Here is a 22,534-nt window from a genome sequence, read left to right on the forward strand (position 1 = left end):
AAAATGTGTATGTTGATGTAATATATATGACAGCAATAACAGGAGTCTGTGTGATTGTAAGGCTTCTAAATTTTACTTGAAATCATAAAATATTGACTCTAAGTATACTGTGCGATTAGGTTAGTATATTGTTATCCGTTGAGCAGACACACACACAAAAAACAATACAAAGAGATGTAGCTGAAAAGCCAATAGATAAATAGAATACTAATAAACAAAATATGTTATCTGACTGTAATTAAACCAGAAATCAATAAAATAAAGATAACAATCCCCAAATATTTGGCAAATTAAAAAGACATCTAAATAAAACATGAGTCAAAGAGGAAGGACAATTTAAAAAATATTTTAAATGGAATGAAAATAAAATATCACAGTTTGTGCAGTGCAGCTAAATCAGTACTCCAAGGTTAATTTATAACATTAAATGCTCTTATTAGAAAAGGAGAAAGGCCTTAAGTCAGTAATCTAAGCTTCTACCCTAAGAAACTAGAAAAAGAAAAACATTAAACCCAAAGCAAGCAGGAGTGAAATGTTAAAGTAGAAATCATCAGTGAGATCGAAAAGAGAAAAATAATAGAGAAAAACCAATGAAATAAAAAAACTGGTTCGTTGAAAATATCAGAAAATTTATAAACCTCCAGTCAGACTAATCTGGAAAAAAGAGGCAAAGCACAAATTATCAGCATCAGGAATGAAAGAGGGAACATCACTACATACTCAAACATTAAAATTGAAGCAGGGGATTACTACCTTCCTTGATACCCTACTGGATGTTTTCCCAAAGTTACTCTGAGACTGCATGAGTTTGAATAAAGTTGTTTCATGAAATGTGAAGAAAGGTAAAAAATGTATTATAGACTTAGATTACTATAAAATATATCTGCAGTATTTACTATTGCCAGTCTGTCAGCTGGTTAAACTGGTTAAATGGTTAAACTGCCATCCTCGTCCTTAACTGGCCTCAGTTTAATCAGTATGGCAGTGTACACAATGTGCTTTTCAGAAACAAACCTATTTCTATGTATACCACTTTTTTTTTGCATATTTTACCAACATTGTTGTTTATATTTATAAACCATTCGTTGCCAGTTTGGAATGAGAGTAAGTGCTAATTATACTGCTTTGTATTGCAGGCCTCATTAAGCAAGCTGATGGAAACACTTGGTCAAGCAGAACCATATTTTGTAAAATGCATTCGCTCTAATGCCGAAAAGGTAAAAATGTCTGTAAATAAGAGCTTCTAGCTCAGCTTACTTCAAACCAAGCTTTAAATTCTAAGAATAAGTGGCGGGGAAGAGCTATCTATAATCTTTGTAAGGAAAACAGTGTTCTATATTTTCTATGAATATCCTTATTTCCTCACTTAGCTGCCTGAAAAGTATTTATATGGACTCAATTTAGCATCTCCTAGAATTTAGCATCTCCTACAGAAGCAAAAATCTCTTGAAATTCCATCATATAAAAGAATTTTATGCAACTTTTGTTACCCGTACCAAGGTTAATCTCTCTTGTTTAGATATAAGGTATCAGTTATTCTTACAGAACTTGCGTGGCATTTTTCATGTTTAGAGATTCTTGTCTCTTCAAAATAGGGAAGATACTCAACATTCTTAATTTCTTCTTGTTTTATATGACAGTTCCCCTTATTAGAGCTTTGCAAAACATATCTGTTAAGTGTGAACAGTTGTCATCTTTATGTCCATCATAGGAAAAAATAGTTCTAGCCCAAACTGCTAAAATGTCATAGGAATTAGTTTCAGCTTTCTTAATTCTTAATAAGCAGTCTCTAGCTCTGCTAGTTATAAGCTTTGTGATCTTAGATGAGTTACTTAATCTTTCTATGCCTTAAATATTTTCATCTGTGCAACAATATACTGGAATTGTAGGACCAACCTCATAGTGTTTTGTGAATACATATGAGTCAATACCTATAAAGTACTTAGAATGTTCCTGGCCCATACTAAGCACTTAGTAAATGTTAGCCATTCTTTTATAGAGACAAAAGAGGAAACCATTTTATTTACAGTTAAATAGAAGTTTGAGTCCCTGTTATTCTTGCTATGCAAAGCGTTCAATTAATGAAGTATTTAAGGGCACAGAATAAGTACTAAATAAATATTAACTGCTATTATTATTTAACGTAAGTTGCCCACTTGACTTTTTTTTTTTTTTTGACAGCTGGTATGCCCCATCTTTCTGCAGGAAAATATTTAGGATTGCCTTAGTGGATCATTGAAAATAGTATTTAGAGAATAGGGAGAAATATCAGAAGCTCCAAATACAGCCTCTTTTGAATGTCTAAAAATATGCCTATGAGATACCTAGGAGTGACAAAGTGTCATGACTGGTGATGATTGAATGCCTCCCTTTAGCCTCTTCCCTATTGATGCTTATACAATGAGAGATCAATTCTCAGGGATTATAGGAATTTTTTGTTTTTCAATGTGTCATACCAGTATCATCAGCAAAAACTAGGGAAGTAAACTTCTTTTAACCTTGTACTAGTCATACAAGAAGAAATATGTCAGCTCTCAAGTTAACCAAGGCAACTGGAAGAGTGTGGGGTAAGTCATTTCTGAGTGAGATTGTAGATAAAATCTTACTTAATAAAAATATAGACAGTCTTGACTATGTATAAGTAGGTTAATCTTGTTACAAATTTTATAGTGACTAGACTGTGTGGCCTGTGGGCAACTACATTCCTTTTGAGCTTTGAAGGCCCTCTTCTTCTGCAAGTAGAGAATCCTGGAAGCTTGTGTCTCTTTTTTCCTTTTGGTCAGGCAGTTAGAACTTTTCTGAAGCTACCAGCTGGGGAGGTAAGATTGTCCCATTACCTCTGCTGTATCTTAACCAGACAGCCTCCAGTCAATTCCTAGATATTCAAAACTTAACTACACTTGTAAGACAAACATTAATTTGGAGATCTATTCTCCTGGGTTAATCTTTTTTCCATTTGCTTTGTTTTAGTTGCCGTTAAGGTTCAGTGATGCCTTGGTACTTAGACAGCTTCGGTATACTGGGATGCTGGAGACAGTTCGAATTCGCCAATCAGGATACAGCTGCAAATATTCTTTCCAGGTTATGCTTTTATAGTGATATTTAAATATATTTGTACATCAAGTAAAGTATTCCTATGCCTTGCTTATTTTTTATTTGGGTCTCACTTGTTGTTTATTTCTCCTGATTCTTCCTTTACATTCTGTCTTTTGTATACAGAATTGAAGAGGGATAGAGAATGACAACAATCTCATTAAGCTTGTGTTGTAATAGAATCCACTACTTGGTTATTCTCATGTGATCTGAATGTTCGTTAATATAAGTTTACTCATAACATGGCAGTTCTTCACACTGATTACGCCAGCAATTGAAATACTTCAATCAGAACTATCTAGTTCAAAAGAAAAGATCCCATTTAATTTTTCCTAAAGTCTTCTCAGCAAGATTTTCTTACATAGGAGGCTGCCAGCAAGGCTCACAACTGTTCTCATCAGCTACTGCTGCTATGGATATAGAAATTATTTTGAAGCTTTTCAGCAGCTGAGCAGGTCTTTACTGTTGAGTGAAAGCTTTATTCTCAGTTGTACCCTGAAATAGCTGTCACCTTTGCTTATTTTTCTGCTAAAAAATTCAGATTTTTGTTAAATAACCTTTTCTTTGGTCTTTAGTACAGCTTTCTCAAAGGGAGAATTAGCTTCTGCCCTTCTTTTCTTCTTTCATTCCCCTTTGATAACAGAATATGTAGGAATCACTATCTCCCCCCACCATTTTACTAATTAACCTTTTGAAATATTTTAAATTAACAAGTAAATTCTTGGTTTCACACTGTTTAAAATAATGAGAAAAAGATCAATAAAAGGACAATTAGCTAATTTAGGATTTTGTTTACATATGATTCTTTTGTGATTTTACAACATTTTCTTTTCGCTTTTCAGGATTTTGTGAGCCATTTCCACGTACTTCTTCCCCGAAATATTATTCCATCCAAATTTAACATTCAGGATTTCTTCAGGAAAATAAATCTTAATCCAGATAATTATCAAGTTGGAAAATCCATGGTAAATATAATATATACAGCTTTTGCCAGATTGAGTGCATTTTTGTATATAAGTAATAATGGCAGTCTTTGCCGAGGAGAATGTTTATAAGAAAGATAGTGTACCAGATTTCATAAGGAAATCAGTTAGGCCAAGATTTTTACTTAATAATATAGTCAGTATTAATCAAATAGATTATAGCCAATGCTCTAGTGCTGCCTATAATTTTAACTGCTTAAAAAGCATTTCTTCCTAGGTATTGCACTGTAATTATCAACTCAATTTGTCTAAAGTGACCTTATCCAGATTCCCCTACTGTCTTTAACTAATCAACTAGTCTTTTTCTCTGTCACCTTTCTTCTAGTTTCTTAGGCTAGAAACCATAATCATATTTTGGCTTACCCTTCACTTTAATCATTTTACAAAGTTCTGTTTCTGTTTTTTTCCTTATAAATGTTTCTCACATCTCTCCCTTTTTCTCCATTCTTACTGTTTCCATTTTAGTTCTGTTTTGTAGCTCTCACACATTTCTCTTACAGTAAACAGATCCATCATCTAATGCCAGTCTATTTTTATTCCATTTAACTCACTCTACCCATAGTATCAAAATCATCATCTTAATATACTTTATGTCAGCCTCCTGCTCAATAATAATCCCCTTATAATTTCCTCATTAAATCTAAACATCTTTCTCTTTTTCAAGAATCTCCATGTTGTGACTTCACACTGTTTTTTTCTTTTTTTAATAAATTTATTTATTTATTTACTTTTGTTGCAGTGGGTCTTTGGTGTTTCTCTAGTTGCGGCGAGCAGGGGCTACTCTTTGTTGCGGAGCATGGGCTCTAGGTGCGCGGGCTTCAGTAGTTGTGGCATGTGGGCTCAGTAGTTGTGGCTCGCGGGCTCTAGAGTGCAGGCTCAGTAGTTGTGGCACACAGGCTTAGTTGCTCTGTGGCATGTGGGATCTTCCCGGACCAGGGCTTGAACCCATGTCCCCTGCATTGGCAGGCGGATTCTTAACCACTGTACCACCAGGGAAGCCCCACTTCATGCTATTAATTGTTCCATTGTCCCAGTACGTATCTTTATTCTTTTTTTTTTTTTTTTTTTGTGGTACGTGGGCCTCTCACTGTTTTGGCCTCTCCCGTTGCGGAGCACAGGCTCCGGATGCGCAGGCTCAGTGGCCATGGCTCACGGGCCCAGCCGCTCCGCGGCATGTGGGATCTTCCCAGACCGGGGCACGAACCTGTGCCCCCTGCATCGGCAGGTGGACTCTCAACCACTGTGCCACCAGGGAAGCCCCTATTCATTTTTTTATAAATTTTTTTTTTTACATTTTTAGAAATTTATTTATTTGGCTGCGTTGGGTCTTACTTGCGGCAGGCGGGATCTTCGTTGTGGCACACAGGCTTCTCTCTAGTTGTGGCACATGGGCTCAGTAACTGTGGCACGTGGGCTTAGTTGCACCGTGACATGTGGAATCTTAGTTCCCCGACCAGGGATCCAACCCACATCCCCTGCCTTGGAAGGTGGATTCTTAACCACTGGACCACCAGGGGAGTCCCTGTACCTTTATTCTTATTTCCAACTCCTTGTTTTGCTCAGGTGGAGTCCTCTGTCTCTTGCCCTGAATAGCTTACTGTTTTCCTCTTTGGGTATCTAATATCTATCTGTACTTTCTAAGAATATTTTTTAATTTTTGACAAAAATGGGAAGTGATGGATATGTTAATTAGATTGTGGTAATCATTTCAAAATGTTTATACATACATCAAAACATCACATTGTACACCTTAAATATATACAGTTTTTAATATCTACCTGCTCTTAATGTTGAAGTGTAAATCCTGTTTCCAAAGGGACTATGTCTAAGTTATCTTTGTATCTCCCTAAATTCCTAAAGATTTATAATAGAATGAAGGAGTAAATAAGTAAACTGACGAATAGCTTTGGGCAGGAAGAAGCCTTTGATGCATGCTGGGTTTCAAAAATACTTATCATTATTGGTTTATTCATATTATGATCAAACTTTAAAATCTGTGGTTGTCATCTTTTTTTTCCCCACTCCAACATCCTTGAAAAATATGACATATTAATATTACCAGTACTACATTGGCTCCTAATGGTGAAGTTCCCAAGGGAATAATGTATCACAGTCTCTAGCACTGGGATCTTTGTAGTAATGTTCACCTTTCCAGTTCCCCTTCTGTATTCTAATGCCTCCTTTCCAGTTTGAGAATGACTACTTTGGCTAAGTTGATGGAAATATTTATCAGTACTGCTTGTACCTGTTTGCCACTGTGTCTGTTCTTCTCTAAAAAAGCTTACCATAGGAACGATGATGCATGAAATAAATTTCTCATTTCTTCTTAAGCTGTATGCTTCATCTTTTTTCCTCCTGGTAGGTGTTCCTGAAGGAGCAGGAACGACAACACCTACAAGATCTGCTTCACCAAGAGGTGCTCCGCAGAATCATATTGTTGCAGCGATGGTTCAGGGTCTTGCTGTGTAGGCAGCATTTCCTCCATCTGAGACAGGCATCCGTTATCATCCAGGTAGGAAACAAAAGATTCTTTGCATGAGATTGGCTAGTTTATTTAGCCAGTGTTTTAGTAACTAGAACTGTTTTACTGTGAAACATTTAAGTAAGAATGTAAATTTCTTCAGTGGTGAGAATGTGTCCTCATTTGTTAAATGTTCACAGCATCCAACAGATTACCTGGCATATAATAATAGACTTTAATGGTGTTAAATTGAAATTAAATTGAATTTATAGTTATAATGTCTTGCGAGGTATGATTAGGGGCAAAGGAGTTATGTGCCTTAATTTTTGTTGGCAAGTTATTTTTAGTGTTGTGAGTGATATTTGAGAATTATATGTACATTGTTGTTGTTATGTATTCATTTTGGATGAAAGGTATCATATTTTACATTTATCTTTTATTTTCTCCCTCGTTGATTTATATGCTGGCTGTTTTCCACAGGATCTTTACTGTTTGTACAAGAAAATCTTTAATATCTTAATCTTTGCAATGTATACACGATGACGTTAAACCCATTAATATTGGCAAATTGTAGGTGAGAATATAATGTAATTTGTTAAAATTAATTTGTAGGGCATGAAAGCATCAAAAAGTTTTAAATTACTTTAAGTTGTATAATTAACTTCATTGAGGTTATATTATCTAAAATAGTTATTTTAGCCAGGCATATCTGGAAAAGGAAACTTTTTTTACTTTAACCACCCACAATTTAGCTGTTTAGCCACTTAACCTCTAGTTATGACATAAGAAATTTCTGTGAGAATGTGTTATAAGATATGACAACAGTTTTTATTACTTTGTCTTCCCCACAGCGATTCTGGAGGAATTACCTAAATCAGAAGCAAGCCAGAGATGCAGCTGTGCAGCAGGATGCTTTAGTTATGGCTAGTGCAGCCACTGTTCTTCAAGCTTCCTGGCGTGCTCACTTACAGAGGCAGCGGTATTTGGAGCTCCGGACTGCAGCCATCGTCATCCAGCAGAAATGGAGGGAGCACTATAGGCGGAGGCACATGGCTGCTATCTGCATACAGGCGAGATGGAAAGGCTACAGGGAAAGTAAGAGGTATCAAGAACAAAGGAACAAAATTATCCTTTTGCAGTCACTATGTAGAGGATTCAGAGCAAGACAAAGGTAATCTTTTTTGCTATAATAATTAACTCCTCACTTGTCAAGTACTTATATGTCTGCTCTAACATTTGCCTAACTTGAGTTAGAATTGGTTATCTCAGTTTGTCTTCTCCACTAGAAATAGAATTGTGAAATGTGCATCCAAGTTAGTTTAAGAAATACTTAATATTATAAAAAGAAAATTTTTGAGACTTTCCACTTTTTAAAATATTCTCAATAAATGTATTGTCTCCAGTGGTAACCAAGAGATATCTCTAGCCTATTTTTTTTTCCTGTTTTGATATAGATTTAAAGCTTTAAAAGAACAAAGACTAAAAAAAACAAAACTAAAACTTGGATTGGCAAATATCAAGCCATATGGAACTCTGGAAGTTCTCGGTTCAGACCCTTCAGAATGGGAGGATTGTTCATTTGACAACAGAGTAAAAGCCATAGAGGAATGTAAATCTGTGATAGAGAGTAATCGAATTAGTCATGAAAGTTCAAAGGACTGCTTGAACGAGTCCCCAAACAAGCGACAGGAGAGAGCCAGAAGTCAAAGTGGTATGGACTTGCAGGCAGATGTGACTGTAAGAGAGAGACCCAAGTCCTTGGAAGATCTCCACCAGAAAAAAGTGGGTCGGGCCAAAAGAGAAAGTCGGAGAATGAGAGAACTAGAGCAAGCTATATTTAGTTTAGAATTGCTGAAAGTCCGTTCTCTTGGTGGTGTGTCTCCTTCAGAAGAACGTAGGTGGTCTACAGAACTGATGCCTGCGGGCCTTCAGTCTTTACAGGGTACACCGGATAGTGAAAGCTCTCAAGGAAGCTTGGAACTTCTGAGCTGTGAGGAAAGCCAAAAGAGCAAACTAGAGCCTATAATTCTAGATGAAGGGGATGTGCCGTTCCTGTCACCTAAGATATCTAGCAGTCCAAATTCTGATTCACAGGACAATGCCCTCAGTACCTCAAATGAGACTAACTATACATTGATTCAAAAGAGGGCACCTTCTGACTCAGTGCATTTAAAGAATGGGGCTATGAAGGAAAAACTGGTTTGCAGTTCTGAATCTATTACCTGTAAACCACAGCTGAGAGACTCCTTTATTTCAAATAGTCTGCCTACATTTTTTTATATTCCCCAACAAGACCCACTGAAAACAAGTTCTCAGCTAGATACAAGTGTCCAGAGAAACAAACTATTGGAAAGTGAAGAAACACTTCCATCTCTTACTTTGGATATCAACAGGGAAGCCAGAAAGTACCACTTCCCAGGGGAAAATCAAGTTGTTGCTTCGTTGAATACAGCTTCTTCCAATATTGTGCTTAAGAAGTTAGAAAAGCTAAACACTGAGAAGGAAGAACGGCAAAAGCAATTGCAGCAGCAGAATGAAAAAGAGATGATGGAACAGATTCGCCAGCAAACAGATATTTTAGAAAAGGAGCGTAAAGCCTTTAAGACAATTGAAAAGCCAAGAACTGGGGAGAATTTTCTGGTACCATCTTTCCATCAGTCAAAGCAAAGAATAGAGAGGCCATCCTCTCTTCTCATCCTGAATACCCCAAGTAAGGACGAACCCAGTGTAGCTGGGACTTCATCAGTAACTGTAAAAGATGCTGCTCTTGCCCCAAAAGACAGTCCCTCTGCTCACTTACCCTTGAAGGACCGACCTGTCACTCTGTTCTTTGAAAGAAAAGGAGGCCCATGCCAATCTAGTGCTGTTAAGGAATTATCCAAGACAGACAAAATGTCCACCCAACTGAATGTAGCCTGTAAACTCTCTAATAATCGCATTTCAAAAAGAGAACAACTTAGGCCAACTCAGCCTTGTAGCTACAAATCTGATGACCCTTTCAGAGATGGAACTACTAGGGCCATTTTCTTCACGCCAAAGGAAAATATGAGTAGTTCCCTGTAAGTGAAGTCTTTATTTATTTTTATGTATAAGTGGGAAACTTTTTGGAAATTTTCATTAGGGTGCCTTGATCTGCCTCAACTATTTGTATGGGTGCTACTCAAATTAGCCATTTTCTGTGTGTAAAAAAATTTCCTAATTGTTGACTCCACCAGCCACCTGAAATTGGATATAATTATACCCTAGGAGTCTTTGACTAAGCACAGAGAGCAGGGTTTTTGGTTCCTCCCCATTAAGTGAGAAAACATTTGTGAAGGGCTGTACAGTGCCTGGAAACTTAGTAGGCAGTCAGCAATTGCTGGTTGCCCTAGAGCTGTTAGGTGTAGCAGTCCAAGCTTGTTAGTATCAGGCTTTAAAGTTAATGTGCTTTGTCACAGCTGTTGGCCTATTTATGGTCTGCATTAAGTTCTTTGTACCTTTTTTTGGGGGGGGTGGGAATAAAAACCACATAAAATTTACCATCTTAACCATTTTAAAGTGTACAGTTCAGTTGTGTTAACTATATGCACATTGTTGTGCAACAGATCTCTAGAGCTTTTTCATCTTGCAAAACAAACTCAATTACCCATTGAAAGCAGTTCCCCTTTTCCCCTTACCTCCAGCCCCTGGCAACCACCATTCTACTTTCTGTTTCTAAAAATATGACTACTGTATTTATTTTTGTCTGCGCGCCTTGTGAGATCTTAGTTCCCCAACCAGAGATTGAACCTGGGCCCTTGGCAGTGAAAGCATGGAGTCCTAATCACTGGACCGCCAGGGAATTCCCTGTGACTACTTTAAATACCTCACATAAGTGGAAGTTCTTTACTCTTTTAGGTTGTCTTAAGTAGTGGTAGCTGTGAGAAAGCATTTCTTAAGTGGTACATAAAAACAAATTTGATAAAATTTAAGATATTTATGTTAAGGCTATGTATACAGTGAATTCTTTCTGTTCTTGTGGGAGAATATCACTGTTTAAATGAAAGGAGGGCTATATCTTAGGGCTAAAAAAGTTAAATTTCATGTTAACTCTGAAAATAACCTTTTCTCATCATAACCTAACTTTTAACTCTGTCAGTCTTTAAAATTACAGATTTTATAGAAACTCTTTGTAAATATGGGCAAGAGATCATTGATATTTTATTTTTCCACTAAGAATTTTTATACAGGAGTGTGAAATGCAGTTGGACTACATGACAACTTGAGATTCTAGTGCTGCGCATTAACCTAGAGATTGCCCAAAAGTTCAGACTCTGTGTAGCATATAAGCCCACCAGAGAATGTTAAAAACATATTATTTTCTGTCATTCTGATTAATTTTAGTTATGTGAGGGGTGTGCATGTGTGTATGTACATAGTTGTTACATCCATGAATCTGTTTTGTAGAAGACTTACAGATTTCAAAAACAATCATCCTTGTGAATTATTCCTTTTATCATTTTGCCAAGATAAAGTCTTACAGCTACTTGACCTAGTTTGCTTTACCTTACTAATATCTATGTATCTTCAGAATGGTTATATATTAGATTGTTTGTGTGAAAGTTTAAGTAAAATTCATACTTCACATCTTCTCTTGTTCTGTAAGTAATACTAGAAACATTAGCATTTTATAGAATCATAAATGTTAGTGTTTCTAAGTTATAATATCTAGTCCAGTTCCCACATATTATAGATGAGGTCACTGGTGCCCGTGGAGGTGAAAGGACTTGTATAAGGTCACATATTTAGAGAAACAGCTGAGACCAGAATTTGAGTTTCCTGTTTAGAAATGAGCATTGGATGTCATGATTAGGAAGTAACATTAGATTAGTGTCCTTTCTATGCCATAGTGGTGATAAGTACATCTTAGTCTTCAGCTGGTTAGTAAGGGAGAACAAAAAAGAAATCATGGAGAAACTTAGAGAAAATGCTGTGAGTTTAAAAGTTAGTTAGGGTGGTCAGGTGCTATCAAAGGTCCTATTAATTGTTTCTCTTTTGGAGAAAAAAATCGAAGGTAAATGGCTCAACTGTGGCAAGAGAGATTTTTAATAACCAAAAGGGTTATTCAGGACAACCTAGGATTGCTGGACTTGATTGTACACTGGTCAGAGGGAGATCTCTGAGAAGCTTTATAGCTATCAGAAAGATTGACATCTAATTAGCTTTGTTTAGGGATTATTGCATAGGGCAAAGGACAAGATAACCTAGGCCTTCATTTATAAAATTAAGTGGAAGATTTTGAATGCAAGGGCAATTACTCTGCCAAATGGTATTATAAGTTAGTGACTACTTTAAACCCAGCAGTATGCTAGAAGGTAAGATATGATTTTCAGTGAGTTTACAGTCCTGTTATTGATAAATTTTAAGACTCATGGTTCTGAGTTAATATAGATAATTGGGGCCATAAAAGTACAGGTTCTGTTCAGATTTTCATCAGACACAGACATTCATTTCTACAGAGAATTTAATGATAAAGCAGTCATATCATGTGGTTATTCAAGCAGAATTAAATTTTCACAGACTAACACTATACCATCTTTATGGTTTGGGGCATACTTCTTTTAGCTTGATGACAATTTCTTATTCTGCCAGTGTTGATTTTATTCTAAAAATTTTAAACTAAGACCACAGATGAAAGCTACAGAGAGATTTCAGAATGAAAATTTGCTTATCAATAGGACCATCTCAGTATAAAACAAAGTAATGAGGTACTCATCACTGGGTGGCTACTTATCAGGTATTTTATAATGATTAGAGTAAAGGCCCCTTCTTCTGAGACTGATTCTAAAGATTTGGGGATTTGGTATTTTCCCTTTCTCATTATCAAATCCATTTCTTTGACCTGACTTGTTAGACTATATTTCATGCTGTACTTTTAAGACTGCTGCCATGAGATATCTGCTAGGAACTGAAATGTAATCCTGTTGTTTTATCCTAAGTGTCACCAAGGAAGCCTTAAACAGTGGAAATCCTCAACTCCATAAACAAGATGAACCAGCTTGGAAACCTGTGAAGTTAACTGGGCCGGGCCAAAGAGAGGTAAGTATTGACTTTTGTTTTATTTATCTTCTATGCAAAATAGGTGCACGCTGTTTTGGAAATTATTATTCTTGTAGGTAGAGCACCTCATCTACTCATTTACTCCCAAGTGTTTATAGAGAAAGAAGCCGTGAGTTAAGTCTGTTACACTTAGAGAGGAGTACTTCAGGCAGGGAAGGGTGCCTAAAAATCCAGATTATATTTACAAAAAAGAAGTTGCTGAGGAAAAGAAGGCAATTTATGCAAGTGACTTTGGTGACTCATTATGGCAGTGAAAGATGACTTCCTTGGCTATGGAGAAGAACAGTATAGATTTAGCTTCCATTCTTATTCTTTGTCCAGAGTAATGAATATGGATTGCTTTTGGTTATCGCTGTCACTTCTAGTGGAAAGGGCACAGGGGTGGAGGGGATGTTTCAAGAAATTCATGAGCTCTCTGATGTCTTTCATTGGCATCGTCTCCCAAAAACCAAAACAAAACATTTTTGTGTTATTTGTTTTATCATTTGGTCAAGCAGGTTGCCAGACCGGCCCATAAAAAGAAAGCTCGAATGGCGCGGACGCGCTCCGATTTCTTGACTAGAGGTACTTTTGCCGATGGGGAGGGGGATACAGAGGAAGATGATTACGATGACATTATTGAGCCCCTTCTCTCCCTTGACCAAGCTTCTCACTCTGAGCTAGGGCCTGCACCCGGCCTGGGTCAGGCCTCTCACAGTGACTCCGAAATGGTAATTTTATAGCAATATAAGAAAAATAGGCAACAAGCAAATCTGATGGGAATAGTCTTTGCTAATCTAAAGCTAACCTTCACAGCTTCTTCTCCGTATAACGGTTTGTACATGGGAAACCTCAGTGAATAAAGCAACTAAAGCTAAACCTTAATTTACAAGGACTTGGATAAAGGGCACTTTAACAGTATATGTCAAATCATAAATTAGGCAAAAAATATTAAAGTTATTTAACTTAGCACTAATGTAGGAGTTTTCTGTGTTATATCTTAAAAGGTCTAGAGCAGGGAGGCTCAAAATTTTTTTTTGTAAAGGGCCAGATAGTAAATGTTTTAGACTTTATGGGTTATACAGTCTCTGTTGCAACTGCTTAACTCTGTTACTGTAGAGTGGAAACAGCCATAGGCAATAAGTAAACAAAGGCACATGGCTATGTTCCAATAAAATTATTTACAAAAACAGGCAATGGGGCTGTATTTGACCTGCTGGTCATAGTTTCTTGATCCCTCCATGGTCTAGTGAATTGGGTATATAAAAAATAATCCAGTAGCTTTTAACTGAAATGGTATTCTCTTTTCTTTTCTTTTTGGCTTTAAACTTGCTTCCCCTCTGCATTTTTTAGTAATAGAAAATAAACATGAATTTTTAAAAATTTAATAAGCAATGCCAAAAATGTCTTCCTGGGCCAACCAAGCCAACTAAAAGGCTATAGATAATGTGAATTTGTCTTAATCACAAATTACAACATTGGAGTTATGTTTGAATAAAGCTGCATTAAGAAAATAACTATTATCATATCTTAGCCCAAATTAGGCATATATAGTTTGATAAGTACAAATGTTTATGGGTATAAAGTGTTTGATTTTGGAATTGTCCTGGAAAATACAATATGGGTACCCTGTATGTCTATTATGTACTAAAACATTATCACTGAGGAGGTGGAATGATATGCATTTTATTTCCGTGCATATCCTTAATTAAGTTGGGTCTCTAATGTTTTTCTTTAGTATCTGTTCATTATGGGAGAAACATTTTAGGATGGTCTTCTTTTGACTCATTAAATATTTTATCTTTGAGCTGTTTTAAAAGCTATTTGATTGTTCCAAAGACCTAGTTAATTAAAACTTTTGCTAAGTTCCAGAATATTCTCATTGTCTTTATCTTTTATTGGAGATGGACCCAGTTTTTAAATGATAATATTGATATTCTAAGAAAGGAAAAATAAAAACAACAACAAAAATAGAAAAATGCATGACCAGTTCTCTAATTAGACAAATGAGTCATTACCCTGAGCCAAACTGTAGGACTGTAAAAGTTGCAGCCTGTATATCCATTGATATATATAATTAGAACCAAAGCGTTCTCTTCAGTGTAGGATAAAATAACTCCAGTTTGGAGGTGCCCTGTTTTTGAGTTATAAATAATGAAATATACTCTATCATATGCTTAGTTGTTAAAGATGAAATTATGTAATGGAGCAAACTAATTTTAATGAAAAGCGCTGCTATATATTTTTAGTGTAAATAGGGAACATGCTTAAATTATTCTCCAAAGTGTACATAGATTTTTCATTTGTTGAAGAATTTAGCATTTATAATTGCTGTTTTGTTCCTGAGAGTTTCCTTTGTTACAAACCTTAGTCCTTTTGGTGGTAGAATTCTTTCTCACTGAGAATTACTGAGATGAACCAGGAAGTTGGGCTTTCTGCTTGGAGCATTCAGCCCCTTTAAGGGTTCTAGCTGGTAGTCTCTGCCTGTGATTCTGTTCACCTGCTTGACGGTCACTGCATGCCAGTAGTTGTAGAGCACCCTCCTGCACAGTGTGTTAGTCACCTCGCCAGCTTTCTCACTGTCCTTCTGTTTCATCACTAGCTATTTTAGGAATAGGTGGTGGTGGTTGTTTCTGGTGAACACTTGCATGAAGAAGCTTTGCTTTTTAGAATGTACTGATAGATACTTGCTGGGGTTGGGGGTGGGAAGGGTAGGGACAGTTTTAAAGTGTGTTTCTGTTTGTTTATCTTGAAAATATGCCATGTTCCAATGTTATCTGATATTGTGAAAAATGAAGTCTAATTGTTTCTAAATGGAATCTACTGAATTCTCAAAATCCACATATCTTCAGGATTTTAAATGGGCTTGATTTTCTGGACACATGATTTTTTAAAAAACTGGATAGTTTTTGTTTTTTCTCTGGACAAAGTGATTTTAATAACTGACATTTGCTAAGAAGTGTGTCTGTCTTCGAGGAAGCCATCCACTGACCTTTCCAGTTGTGAAATAACTGATCTAATGAGATAAAGACAGTTAGAAATGAATTACCTGAAGGGGATTTGATAAGCATTACCTCCTGAGCTGGTGAATTGTTAATTAGTTGTTACCTGCTGTGGAGGAGTTGAGGTGAGAGTAGTAGTTTCCCTCCTTATGACTTTAATGTTTTTTTTAAACTTCCTACTTTTAACTCTGCCATTTGAATAACTGTTTAGTCTCTGTATGCTGCTTTCACTTAGTTTTTATACCTCCCATGTTTTATTTTTTTAACATCTTTATTGGAGTATAATTGCTTTACAATGGTGTGTTAGTTTCTGCTGTATAACAAAGTGAATCAGCTATACATATACATATATCCGCATATCGCCTCCCTCTTGCATCTCCCTCCCACCCTCCCTATCCCACCCCTCTAGGTAGACACAAAGCACTGAGCTGATCTCCCTGTGCTATGCGGCTGCTTCCCACTAGCTATCTGTTTTACATTTGGTAGTGTATATATGTCCATGCCACTCTCTCACTTCGTCCCAGCTTACCCTTACCTCTCCCCATACCCTCAAGTCCATTCTCTACATCTGCGTCTTTATTCCTGTCCTGCCCCTAGGTTCTTCAGAACCTTTTTTTTTTTTTTTTAGATTCCATATATATGTGTTAGCATATGGTATTTGTTTTTCTCTTTCTGACTTACTTCACTCTGTATGACAGACTCTAGGTCCATCCACCTCACTACAAATAACTCAATTTCGTTTCTTTTTATGGCTGAGTAATATTCCATTGTATATATGTGCCACATTTTCTTTATCCATTCATCTGTTGATGTACATTTAGGTTGCTTCCATGTCCTGGCTATTGTAAATAGTGCTGCAGTGAACACTGTGGTACATGTATCTCCAGAATGTACAAGCAGCTCATTCAGCTCAATATCACAAAAACAAACAACCCAATCCAAAAATGGGCAGAAGACCTAAATAGACATTTCTTCAAAGAAGACATACAGATGGCCAACAAATACATGAAAAGAACGTCAACATCACTAATTAGAGAAATGCAAATCAAAACCACAATGAGGTATCACCTCACACTGTTTAGAATGGCCGTCATCAGAAAATCTACAAACAGTAAATGCTGGAGAGGGTGTGGAGAAAAGGGAACCCTCTTGCACTATTGGTGGGAATGTAAATTGATATAGCCACAATGGAGAACAGTATGGAGGTTCCTTAAAAAACTAAAAATAGAACTACCATATGACCCAGATATTGCATTACTGGGCATATACCCTGAGAAAACCATAATTCAAAAAGAGACATGTACCACAATGTTCATTGCAGCTCTATTTACAATAGCCAGGACATGGAAGCAACCTAAATGTCCATCGACAGATGAATGGATAAAGAAGATGTGGCACATATATACAATGGAATATTACTGCTAAGCAATATTTTTAAGGTGGCTTTCATATCGTCTTTTAGTCTCTGAATCATCTGGATGGTGAATGAGTTAATAAAATCATTTCTGTCACTTATCTGTAGGATTGGTATAGGTAACAGTTTTCTCTGTATAGTTTCTTCTACCATTCGCTAGACTTAAAGCAATCATCTCCATGGGTATGACTCCCAAATAGCTCTCCAGAATTTGTTGACTTTATCTACAGTATGCTAAAACTAAGTTTTTCATTTCCCCCCAAAACTCCTATACTTCTTATATTCCTATTTCTGTTTGTTTTTCTCTGAGATACTCTTCAATCCTTATCTGTGTTGAATTTTCCTTCTCTTTACTATCCACTCCACAAAAAACTGCCAGAAGAAAAACATTTATCAAGGCTAAATTTAATAGCTTATTTTACAGTAAGGGAAAATCCATCTTGACCAGGTCTTAGTAATTTCTCAGAAAGGGGAAGTCAGGAAAGGATATTTATAGTATTTTAGGGCCTAGGCTGGTGATTTTGAGGGTCTTACAAGTTGGAAAACCAGCTGAATTGAACAAAGTTTATGACATAAAAAGTTTAGATTGGTGGCCCCAGGACAGCAGCCACACTATTGAATACTCTTGGTATTTACTTATTTTTTAATATACTGTTTTCTATTTGATTTTGTTTAATTTCTTCAAGCCTGTTAGATCTTTCTGGTTTTCAGTTTTGTTCTCGGTTTTTTATTGATTTTTTTTTGGCTGCACCACACGGCTTGCAGGATCTCAGTTCCCCAAATAGGGATTGAACCCCGGCCACAGCAGTGAAAGCCCAGAATCCTAACCACTAGGTCACCAGGGAACTCCATACACTTAGTATTAATATGTGTATTTTATTCCCCCCAAAAGTCAGGGACAGTTCATAGCATTGCGACTCTCCACTGTTTGATTTGGTAGAATTTCCCTATGAAACCATCTGGGGTTGATACTTTTTTGTGACATAATTCTTTTATTATAAGTTCCTCTATTCTAGGAAAGTTAGTCTTTAAAGCTTTCTGTCTAATGGGGGCAATTTTGGCAACTAGTTTTTTCCATTTCAGCTAACTTTAATAATTTATTTGCCTAGAGGTCTGGAAAGTAGTCTCATGATTTTAAAAAATTCTCTGTTTCAATCGTTATTTCCCTTTTGTCATTTCTTATATTGTAGATTTTTTTCCCTTACCTAGTCGTTTGTCTATTTTGTTAATTTTTTCCAAAGTAACAGGATTTGGTTTATTTATCATACCTACTTTTTTTTTCCTTCTCCACTGATTTCTGCTTTTACCTTTATTATTTATTTTATTATGCTGTTTTTGGTTTACTTTCTTATTTTTCTAGCTTTTGAGTGGTTAATTTAATTCATTTATATATTTTTATCGATACAGGTTTGTAAGGCTATGGTTTTTCCTCTGATCACACTTCAGATGTATCTTGTTTACTCTAATATGTAAAGGATTTATTATTTTTTAAGAAAATCTGTAATTTTAGTTTTTTTACCCAAAACTTGTTTAATAAAAATTTTTGAGTTTTCAGATGAAGAGCCTTTTTTGTTTTTTAATTTTTGTTAGTTTCTAGTTTTATTGTATTCTGATGAAAGACTTTATGATGCTTCTGTTTGATCATATTTACTGGTATTTTCTTCATTACTTAGTATATGATCAGTTTTTGTGAATGTACCATGTGCATTTTTTAAATTGAAATATAGTTGACATACAATATTATGTTACTTTTGGATATACTATGTAATGACTTGACATTTGCATACATTATGAAATGATCACCATGATAAGTCTCGTAACCATCTGTCCCCATACAAAGTTATTATAATATTACTGACCATATTCCTTATGCTGTATATACATCCCCATGACTTGCTTACTATTAAACTGGAGGTTTGTACCTCTTAATCCCCTACACATATTTCGCCCACCTCTCCTACCCCCCTCCCTTCTGGCAACCACCCATTTGTTCTCTGTATCTATGAGTCTGTTTTCATTTTGTTCAGTTTGTTTGTTTTGTTTTTTCGATTCTGCATATGAGTGAGATCATGCAGTTTTTGTCTTTGACTGACTTATTTCAGTTAGCATAATACCCTCTAGATCCGTACATGTTGTCTCAAATGACAATAATTAATTTTTTTAATGGCTTAGTAATATTCCACTGTTTATATATACCACATCTTTTTTATCCAGTCATCTATTGATGGGCACTTAGGTTGCTTCTATAGCTTGTCTATTGTAAATAATACTTCAGTGGACACTGGAGTGCATATATCTTATGTCAGTGGTTTTTTTCCTTTGGATAAATACCCAGAAGTGGAATTGCTGGATCATATCATAGTTCTATTTTTAATTTTTTGAGGAACCTCCATATTGTTTTCCATAGTGGCCATACCAATTTACATTCCCACCAACAGTGAACGAGGGTTCCCTTTTATCCACATCCTTGCCAATACTTGTTATTTGTTGAACCTGTATTTGATAAGAAAGTATATTCTCTATTCAGAGTATAAAATTTCAATATATATCTGTAAGCTCTACCTTATTAATTACGTTGTTTGCCTTCTACGTCCTTATTATTTTTGATCTGTCTTATACAGAATGTGTTAACGTCTCCTGTTATTCATTGTGAATTGTGGCTTTTAGTATTAAGAAGTGTCCTTTGTCAGATTCCATGTTTTTTGCTTGAATCCTACATAAATAATAATATCACAGCCTCTGTTTTCTTATTATTTCCACTTGCCTAGAATACTTTTGCTCACCCCTTTAGTTTTAGCTTTTCTGGATCCTTTTGTTTAGAGGTGTGTTTTTTTGTGCAGTATAGTTGGGCCCTGCTTTGTGAGCCAAATTAAAAAATTTTTCCTTAATAGGTGAGTTAAATCTATCCATATTTATTAATGTAACTGATAGATTAATTCTCCACTCTTTCTTATAATTTTGTTATTATTATGTTAAATTTTCTGTGTTTATGTTACTTTTCTTTGATCTTTTATTTTTTTAATTTCTTTTGATGTTTAGGAGAGGTTGTGTTCTTGTTCTGTTGATTGTTTACCTTTATATATAACTTTTAAAAATGCCTTTAATATTTTTTAATTTAACCAATTATACTCTAATTAGTCATTTTAAAATAAATAATATTAATTCTCACCTATTGTGACACAACTGTTGATGAATTATTCTAGTCTCTATTCCCTTCTACTCCTATTTTTTAGGCTTTTATTTCTACTTTGTCAGAACATGTAATTTTATATATGATTCTTTCACTGTAGTCCCTACCTTTGTTTTTGATCTATTATTAAATGTATTAATTATCACTTCAAATATTTTGCAGAAGTTTCCCTGTTTATCTCTTGGTTGGATGAAGCTCTTCCCCTTAGTAGATTACTTACGAAGGGCCATCAATATGGAATTCCCCAAGATCTTTCTATGGCCTTGATGTTTGAAGGGACATCTTGGCTACATATAAAGTCCTTGATTCATATTTTCTTTCTCTGAGTTTTTTGAAAGTGCTATTTTATTGTTGTCTTACTTTATTTGTTACTGTTGGTAAGTCTGTTACCAGTCTAAATCTCTTGCCCTTATAAGTTATTTGATGTTTTTACTTGCATGCCTTCAGAGTTTCTTCTTTATATTTAAAGTTTAAGATATGTCTTTAAATCGATCATTACAGATTAATTATCCTGTATATCTGCAGGACTCTGTCAATGTGCAAATTCTGGTCTTGCCTTATTTTTGAAAAGTTTTACTGGATGATAGTTTTAAATATTGTGTTCTGTTGTTTTGTTCTTCTTGTTTAGGGATTGCAATTACAAACAAGTATTTTTCTTTTCCTATCGTCCATTTCAACTACCTTCTCTCTGACCATTTTTCCTTGTTTCTTTATATCATTTTATATTTTTTTGTTATCTTCCTGCTTTTGTCCCCTTTAAATTTTCCATTTGTGCTTTTTCTCCCTTAGGCGTCTCATAAGTTAATCTTCATTTCACTTTCTTATTAATTGATTGATTGCTGTGTCCTAGCTGCTGCACGCAGGCCTTCTCCAGTCACAGCAAGTAGGGGCCTCGCACCACGGTGGCCTCTCCAGCCGCAGAGCACAGGCTCCAGCCACACAGTTGTGCCTCAGCAGTTGTGGCACGTGGGCTTGGCAGCTGTGGCTCACAGAGCGCAGGCTCAACAGCTGTGCTGCCCGGGCACAGCTGCTCTGCAGCACGTGGGATCCTCCCGGACCAGGGACTGAACCCACATCCCCTGCACTGGCAGGCAGACTCCCAACCACTGTGCCACCAAAGACCTTTACTGTCTTTTTATTTCTTTCATGAGTTCATTCAACTCTACTTTCATTTCTACCCAGTTTTTGCTCTCTCAGGGTTAACTGTTCATTATCTTGATAGCTGCTGTTTCTTCTTTTTTGGCTGCATTGGGTCTGCATTGCTGCACTTGGGCTTTCTCTAGTTGTGGCGAGTGGGGGCTACTCCTCGTTGCAGTGCGTGGGCTTCTCATAATGGTGGCTTCTCTTGCTGCAGAGCACAGGCTCTAAGCACGTGGGCTTCCGTAGTTGCAGCACACAGGCTCAGTAGTTGTAGCTCACGGGCTCTAGACTGCAGGCTCGTTAGTTGTGGCGCATGAGCTTAGTTGCTCCGCGGCATGTGGGATCTTCCTGGACCAGGGATTGAACCCATGTCACCTGCATTGGCAGGTGGATTCTTTTTTTTTGTTTTTTTTAACATTTCTATTGCAGTATAATTGCTTTACAACGGTGTGTTAGTTTCTGCTTTATAACAAAGTGAATCGGCTATACATATACATATATCCACATATCTCCTCCCTCTTGTGTCTCCCACCACCCTCCCTATCCCACCCCTCTAGGTGGTCACAAAGCACTGAGCTGATCTCCCTGTGCTATGTGGCTCCTTTCCACTAGCTAGCTATTTTACGTTTGGTAGTGTATATATCCATGCCACTCTCTCACTTTGTCCCAGCTTACCCTTCCCCTCCCTGTGTCCTCAAGTCAATTCTCTATGTCTGCGTCTTTATTCCTGTCCTGCCCCTAGTTCTTCAGATCCATGTTTTTTTTTTTAGATTCCGTATATATGTGTTAGCATACGCTATTTGTTTTTCTCTTTCTGACTTCACTCTGTATGACAGTCTCTAGGTCCATCCACCTCACGACAAATGACTGAATTTCATTTCTTTTTATGGCTGAGTAATATTCCATTGTATATATGTGTAACATCTTTTTTTTTAAACATTTTTATTGGAGTATAATTGCTTGGCAGTGGTGTGTTAGGTTCTGCTTTATAACAAAATGAATCAGTTATACATATACATATATACCCATATCTCTTCCTGCTTGCATCTCCCTCCCTCCCACCCTCCCTATCCCACCATTCTATCTGGTCACAAAACACCGAGCTGACCTCCCTGTGCTATGTGACTGCTTCCCACTAGCTATCGATATTTTACATTTGGTAGTGTATATATGCCCATATATACACTACCACTC

General features: G+C 36.3%; 1 protein-coding gene across 11 annotated transcripts in view; it reads left to right on the plus strand.

Moving 5' to 3' along the window:
- The window catches only part of MYO9A (myosin IXA), a 271,227-nt gene that overhangs the window by 174,160 nt on the left and 74,533 nt on the right, over nucleotides 1-22,534 (plus strand). For 4 of the 11 annotated variants that reach the window (XM_033439985.2, XM_033439989.2, XM_033439991.2 and 1 more), the window contains 8 exons: nucleotides 1,137-1,217; nucleotides 2,971-3,081; nucleotides 3,936-4,058; nucleotides 6,439-6,588; nucleotides 7,389-7,708; nucleotides 7,992-9,596; nucleotides 12,495-12,594; nucleotides 13,110-13,325. In XM_033439985.2, the coding sequence (XP_033295876.2) occupies nucleotides 1,137-1,217; nucleotides 2,971-3,081; nucleotides 3,936-4,058; nucleotides 6,439-6,588; nucleotides 7,389-7,708; nucleotides 7,992-9,596; nucleotides 12,495-12,594; nucleotides 13,110-13,325 (2,706 nt within the window). The remainder of the gene's footprint in view (nucleotides 1-1,136; nucleotides 1,218-2,970; nucleotides 3,082-3,935; nucleotides 4,059-6,438; nucleotides 6,589-7,388; nucleotides 7,709-7,991; nucleotides 9,597-12,494; nucleotides 12,595-13,109; nucleotides 13,326-22,534) is intronic. The other 7 variants (XM_033439992.2, XM_033439993.2, XM_004276260.3 and 4 more) reach the window with 4 other exon arrangements.

The sequence above is a fragment of the Orcinus orca genome, chromosome 2 (assembly GCF_937001465.1).
Source record: "Orcinus orca chromosome 2, mOrcOrc1.1, whole genome shotgun sequence".
Lineage (NCBI taxonomy): Eukaryota > Metazoa > Chordata > Mammalia > Artiodactyla > Delphinidae > Orcinus > Orcinus orca.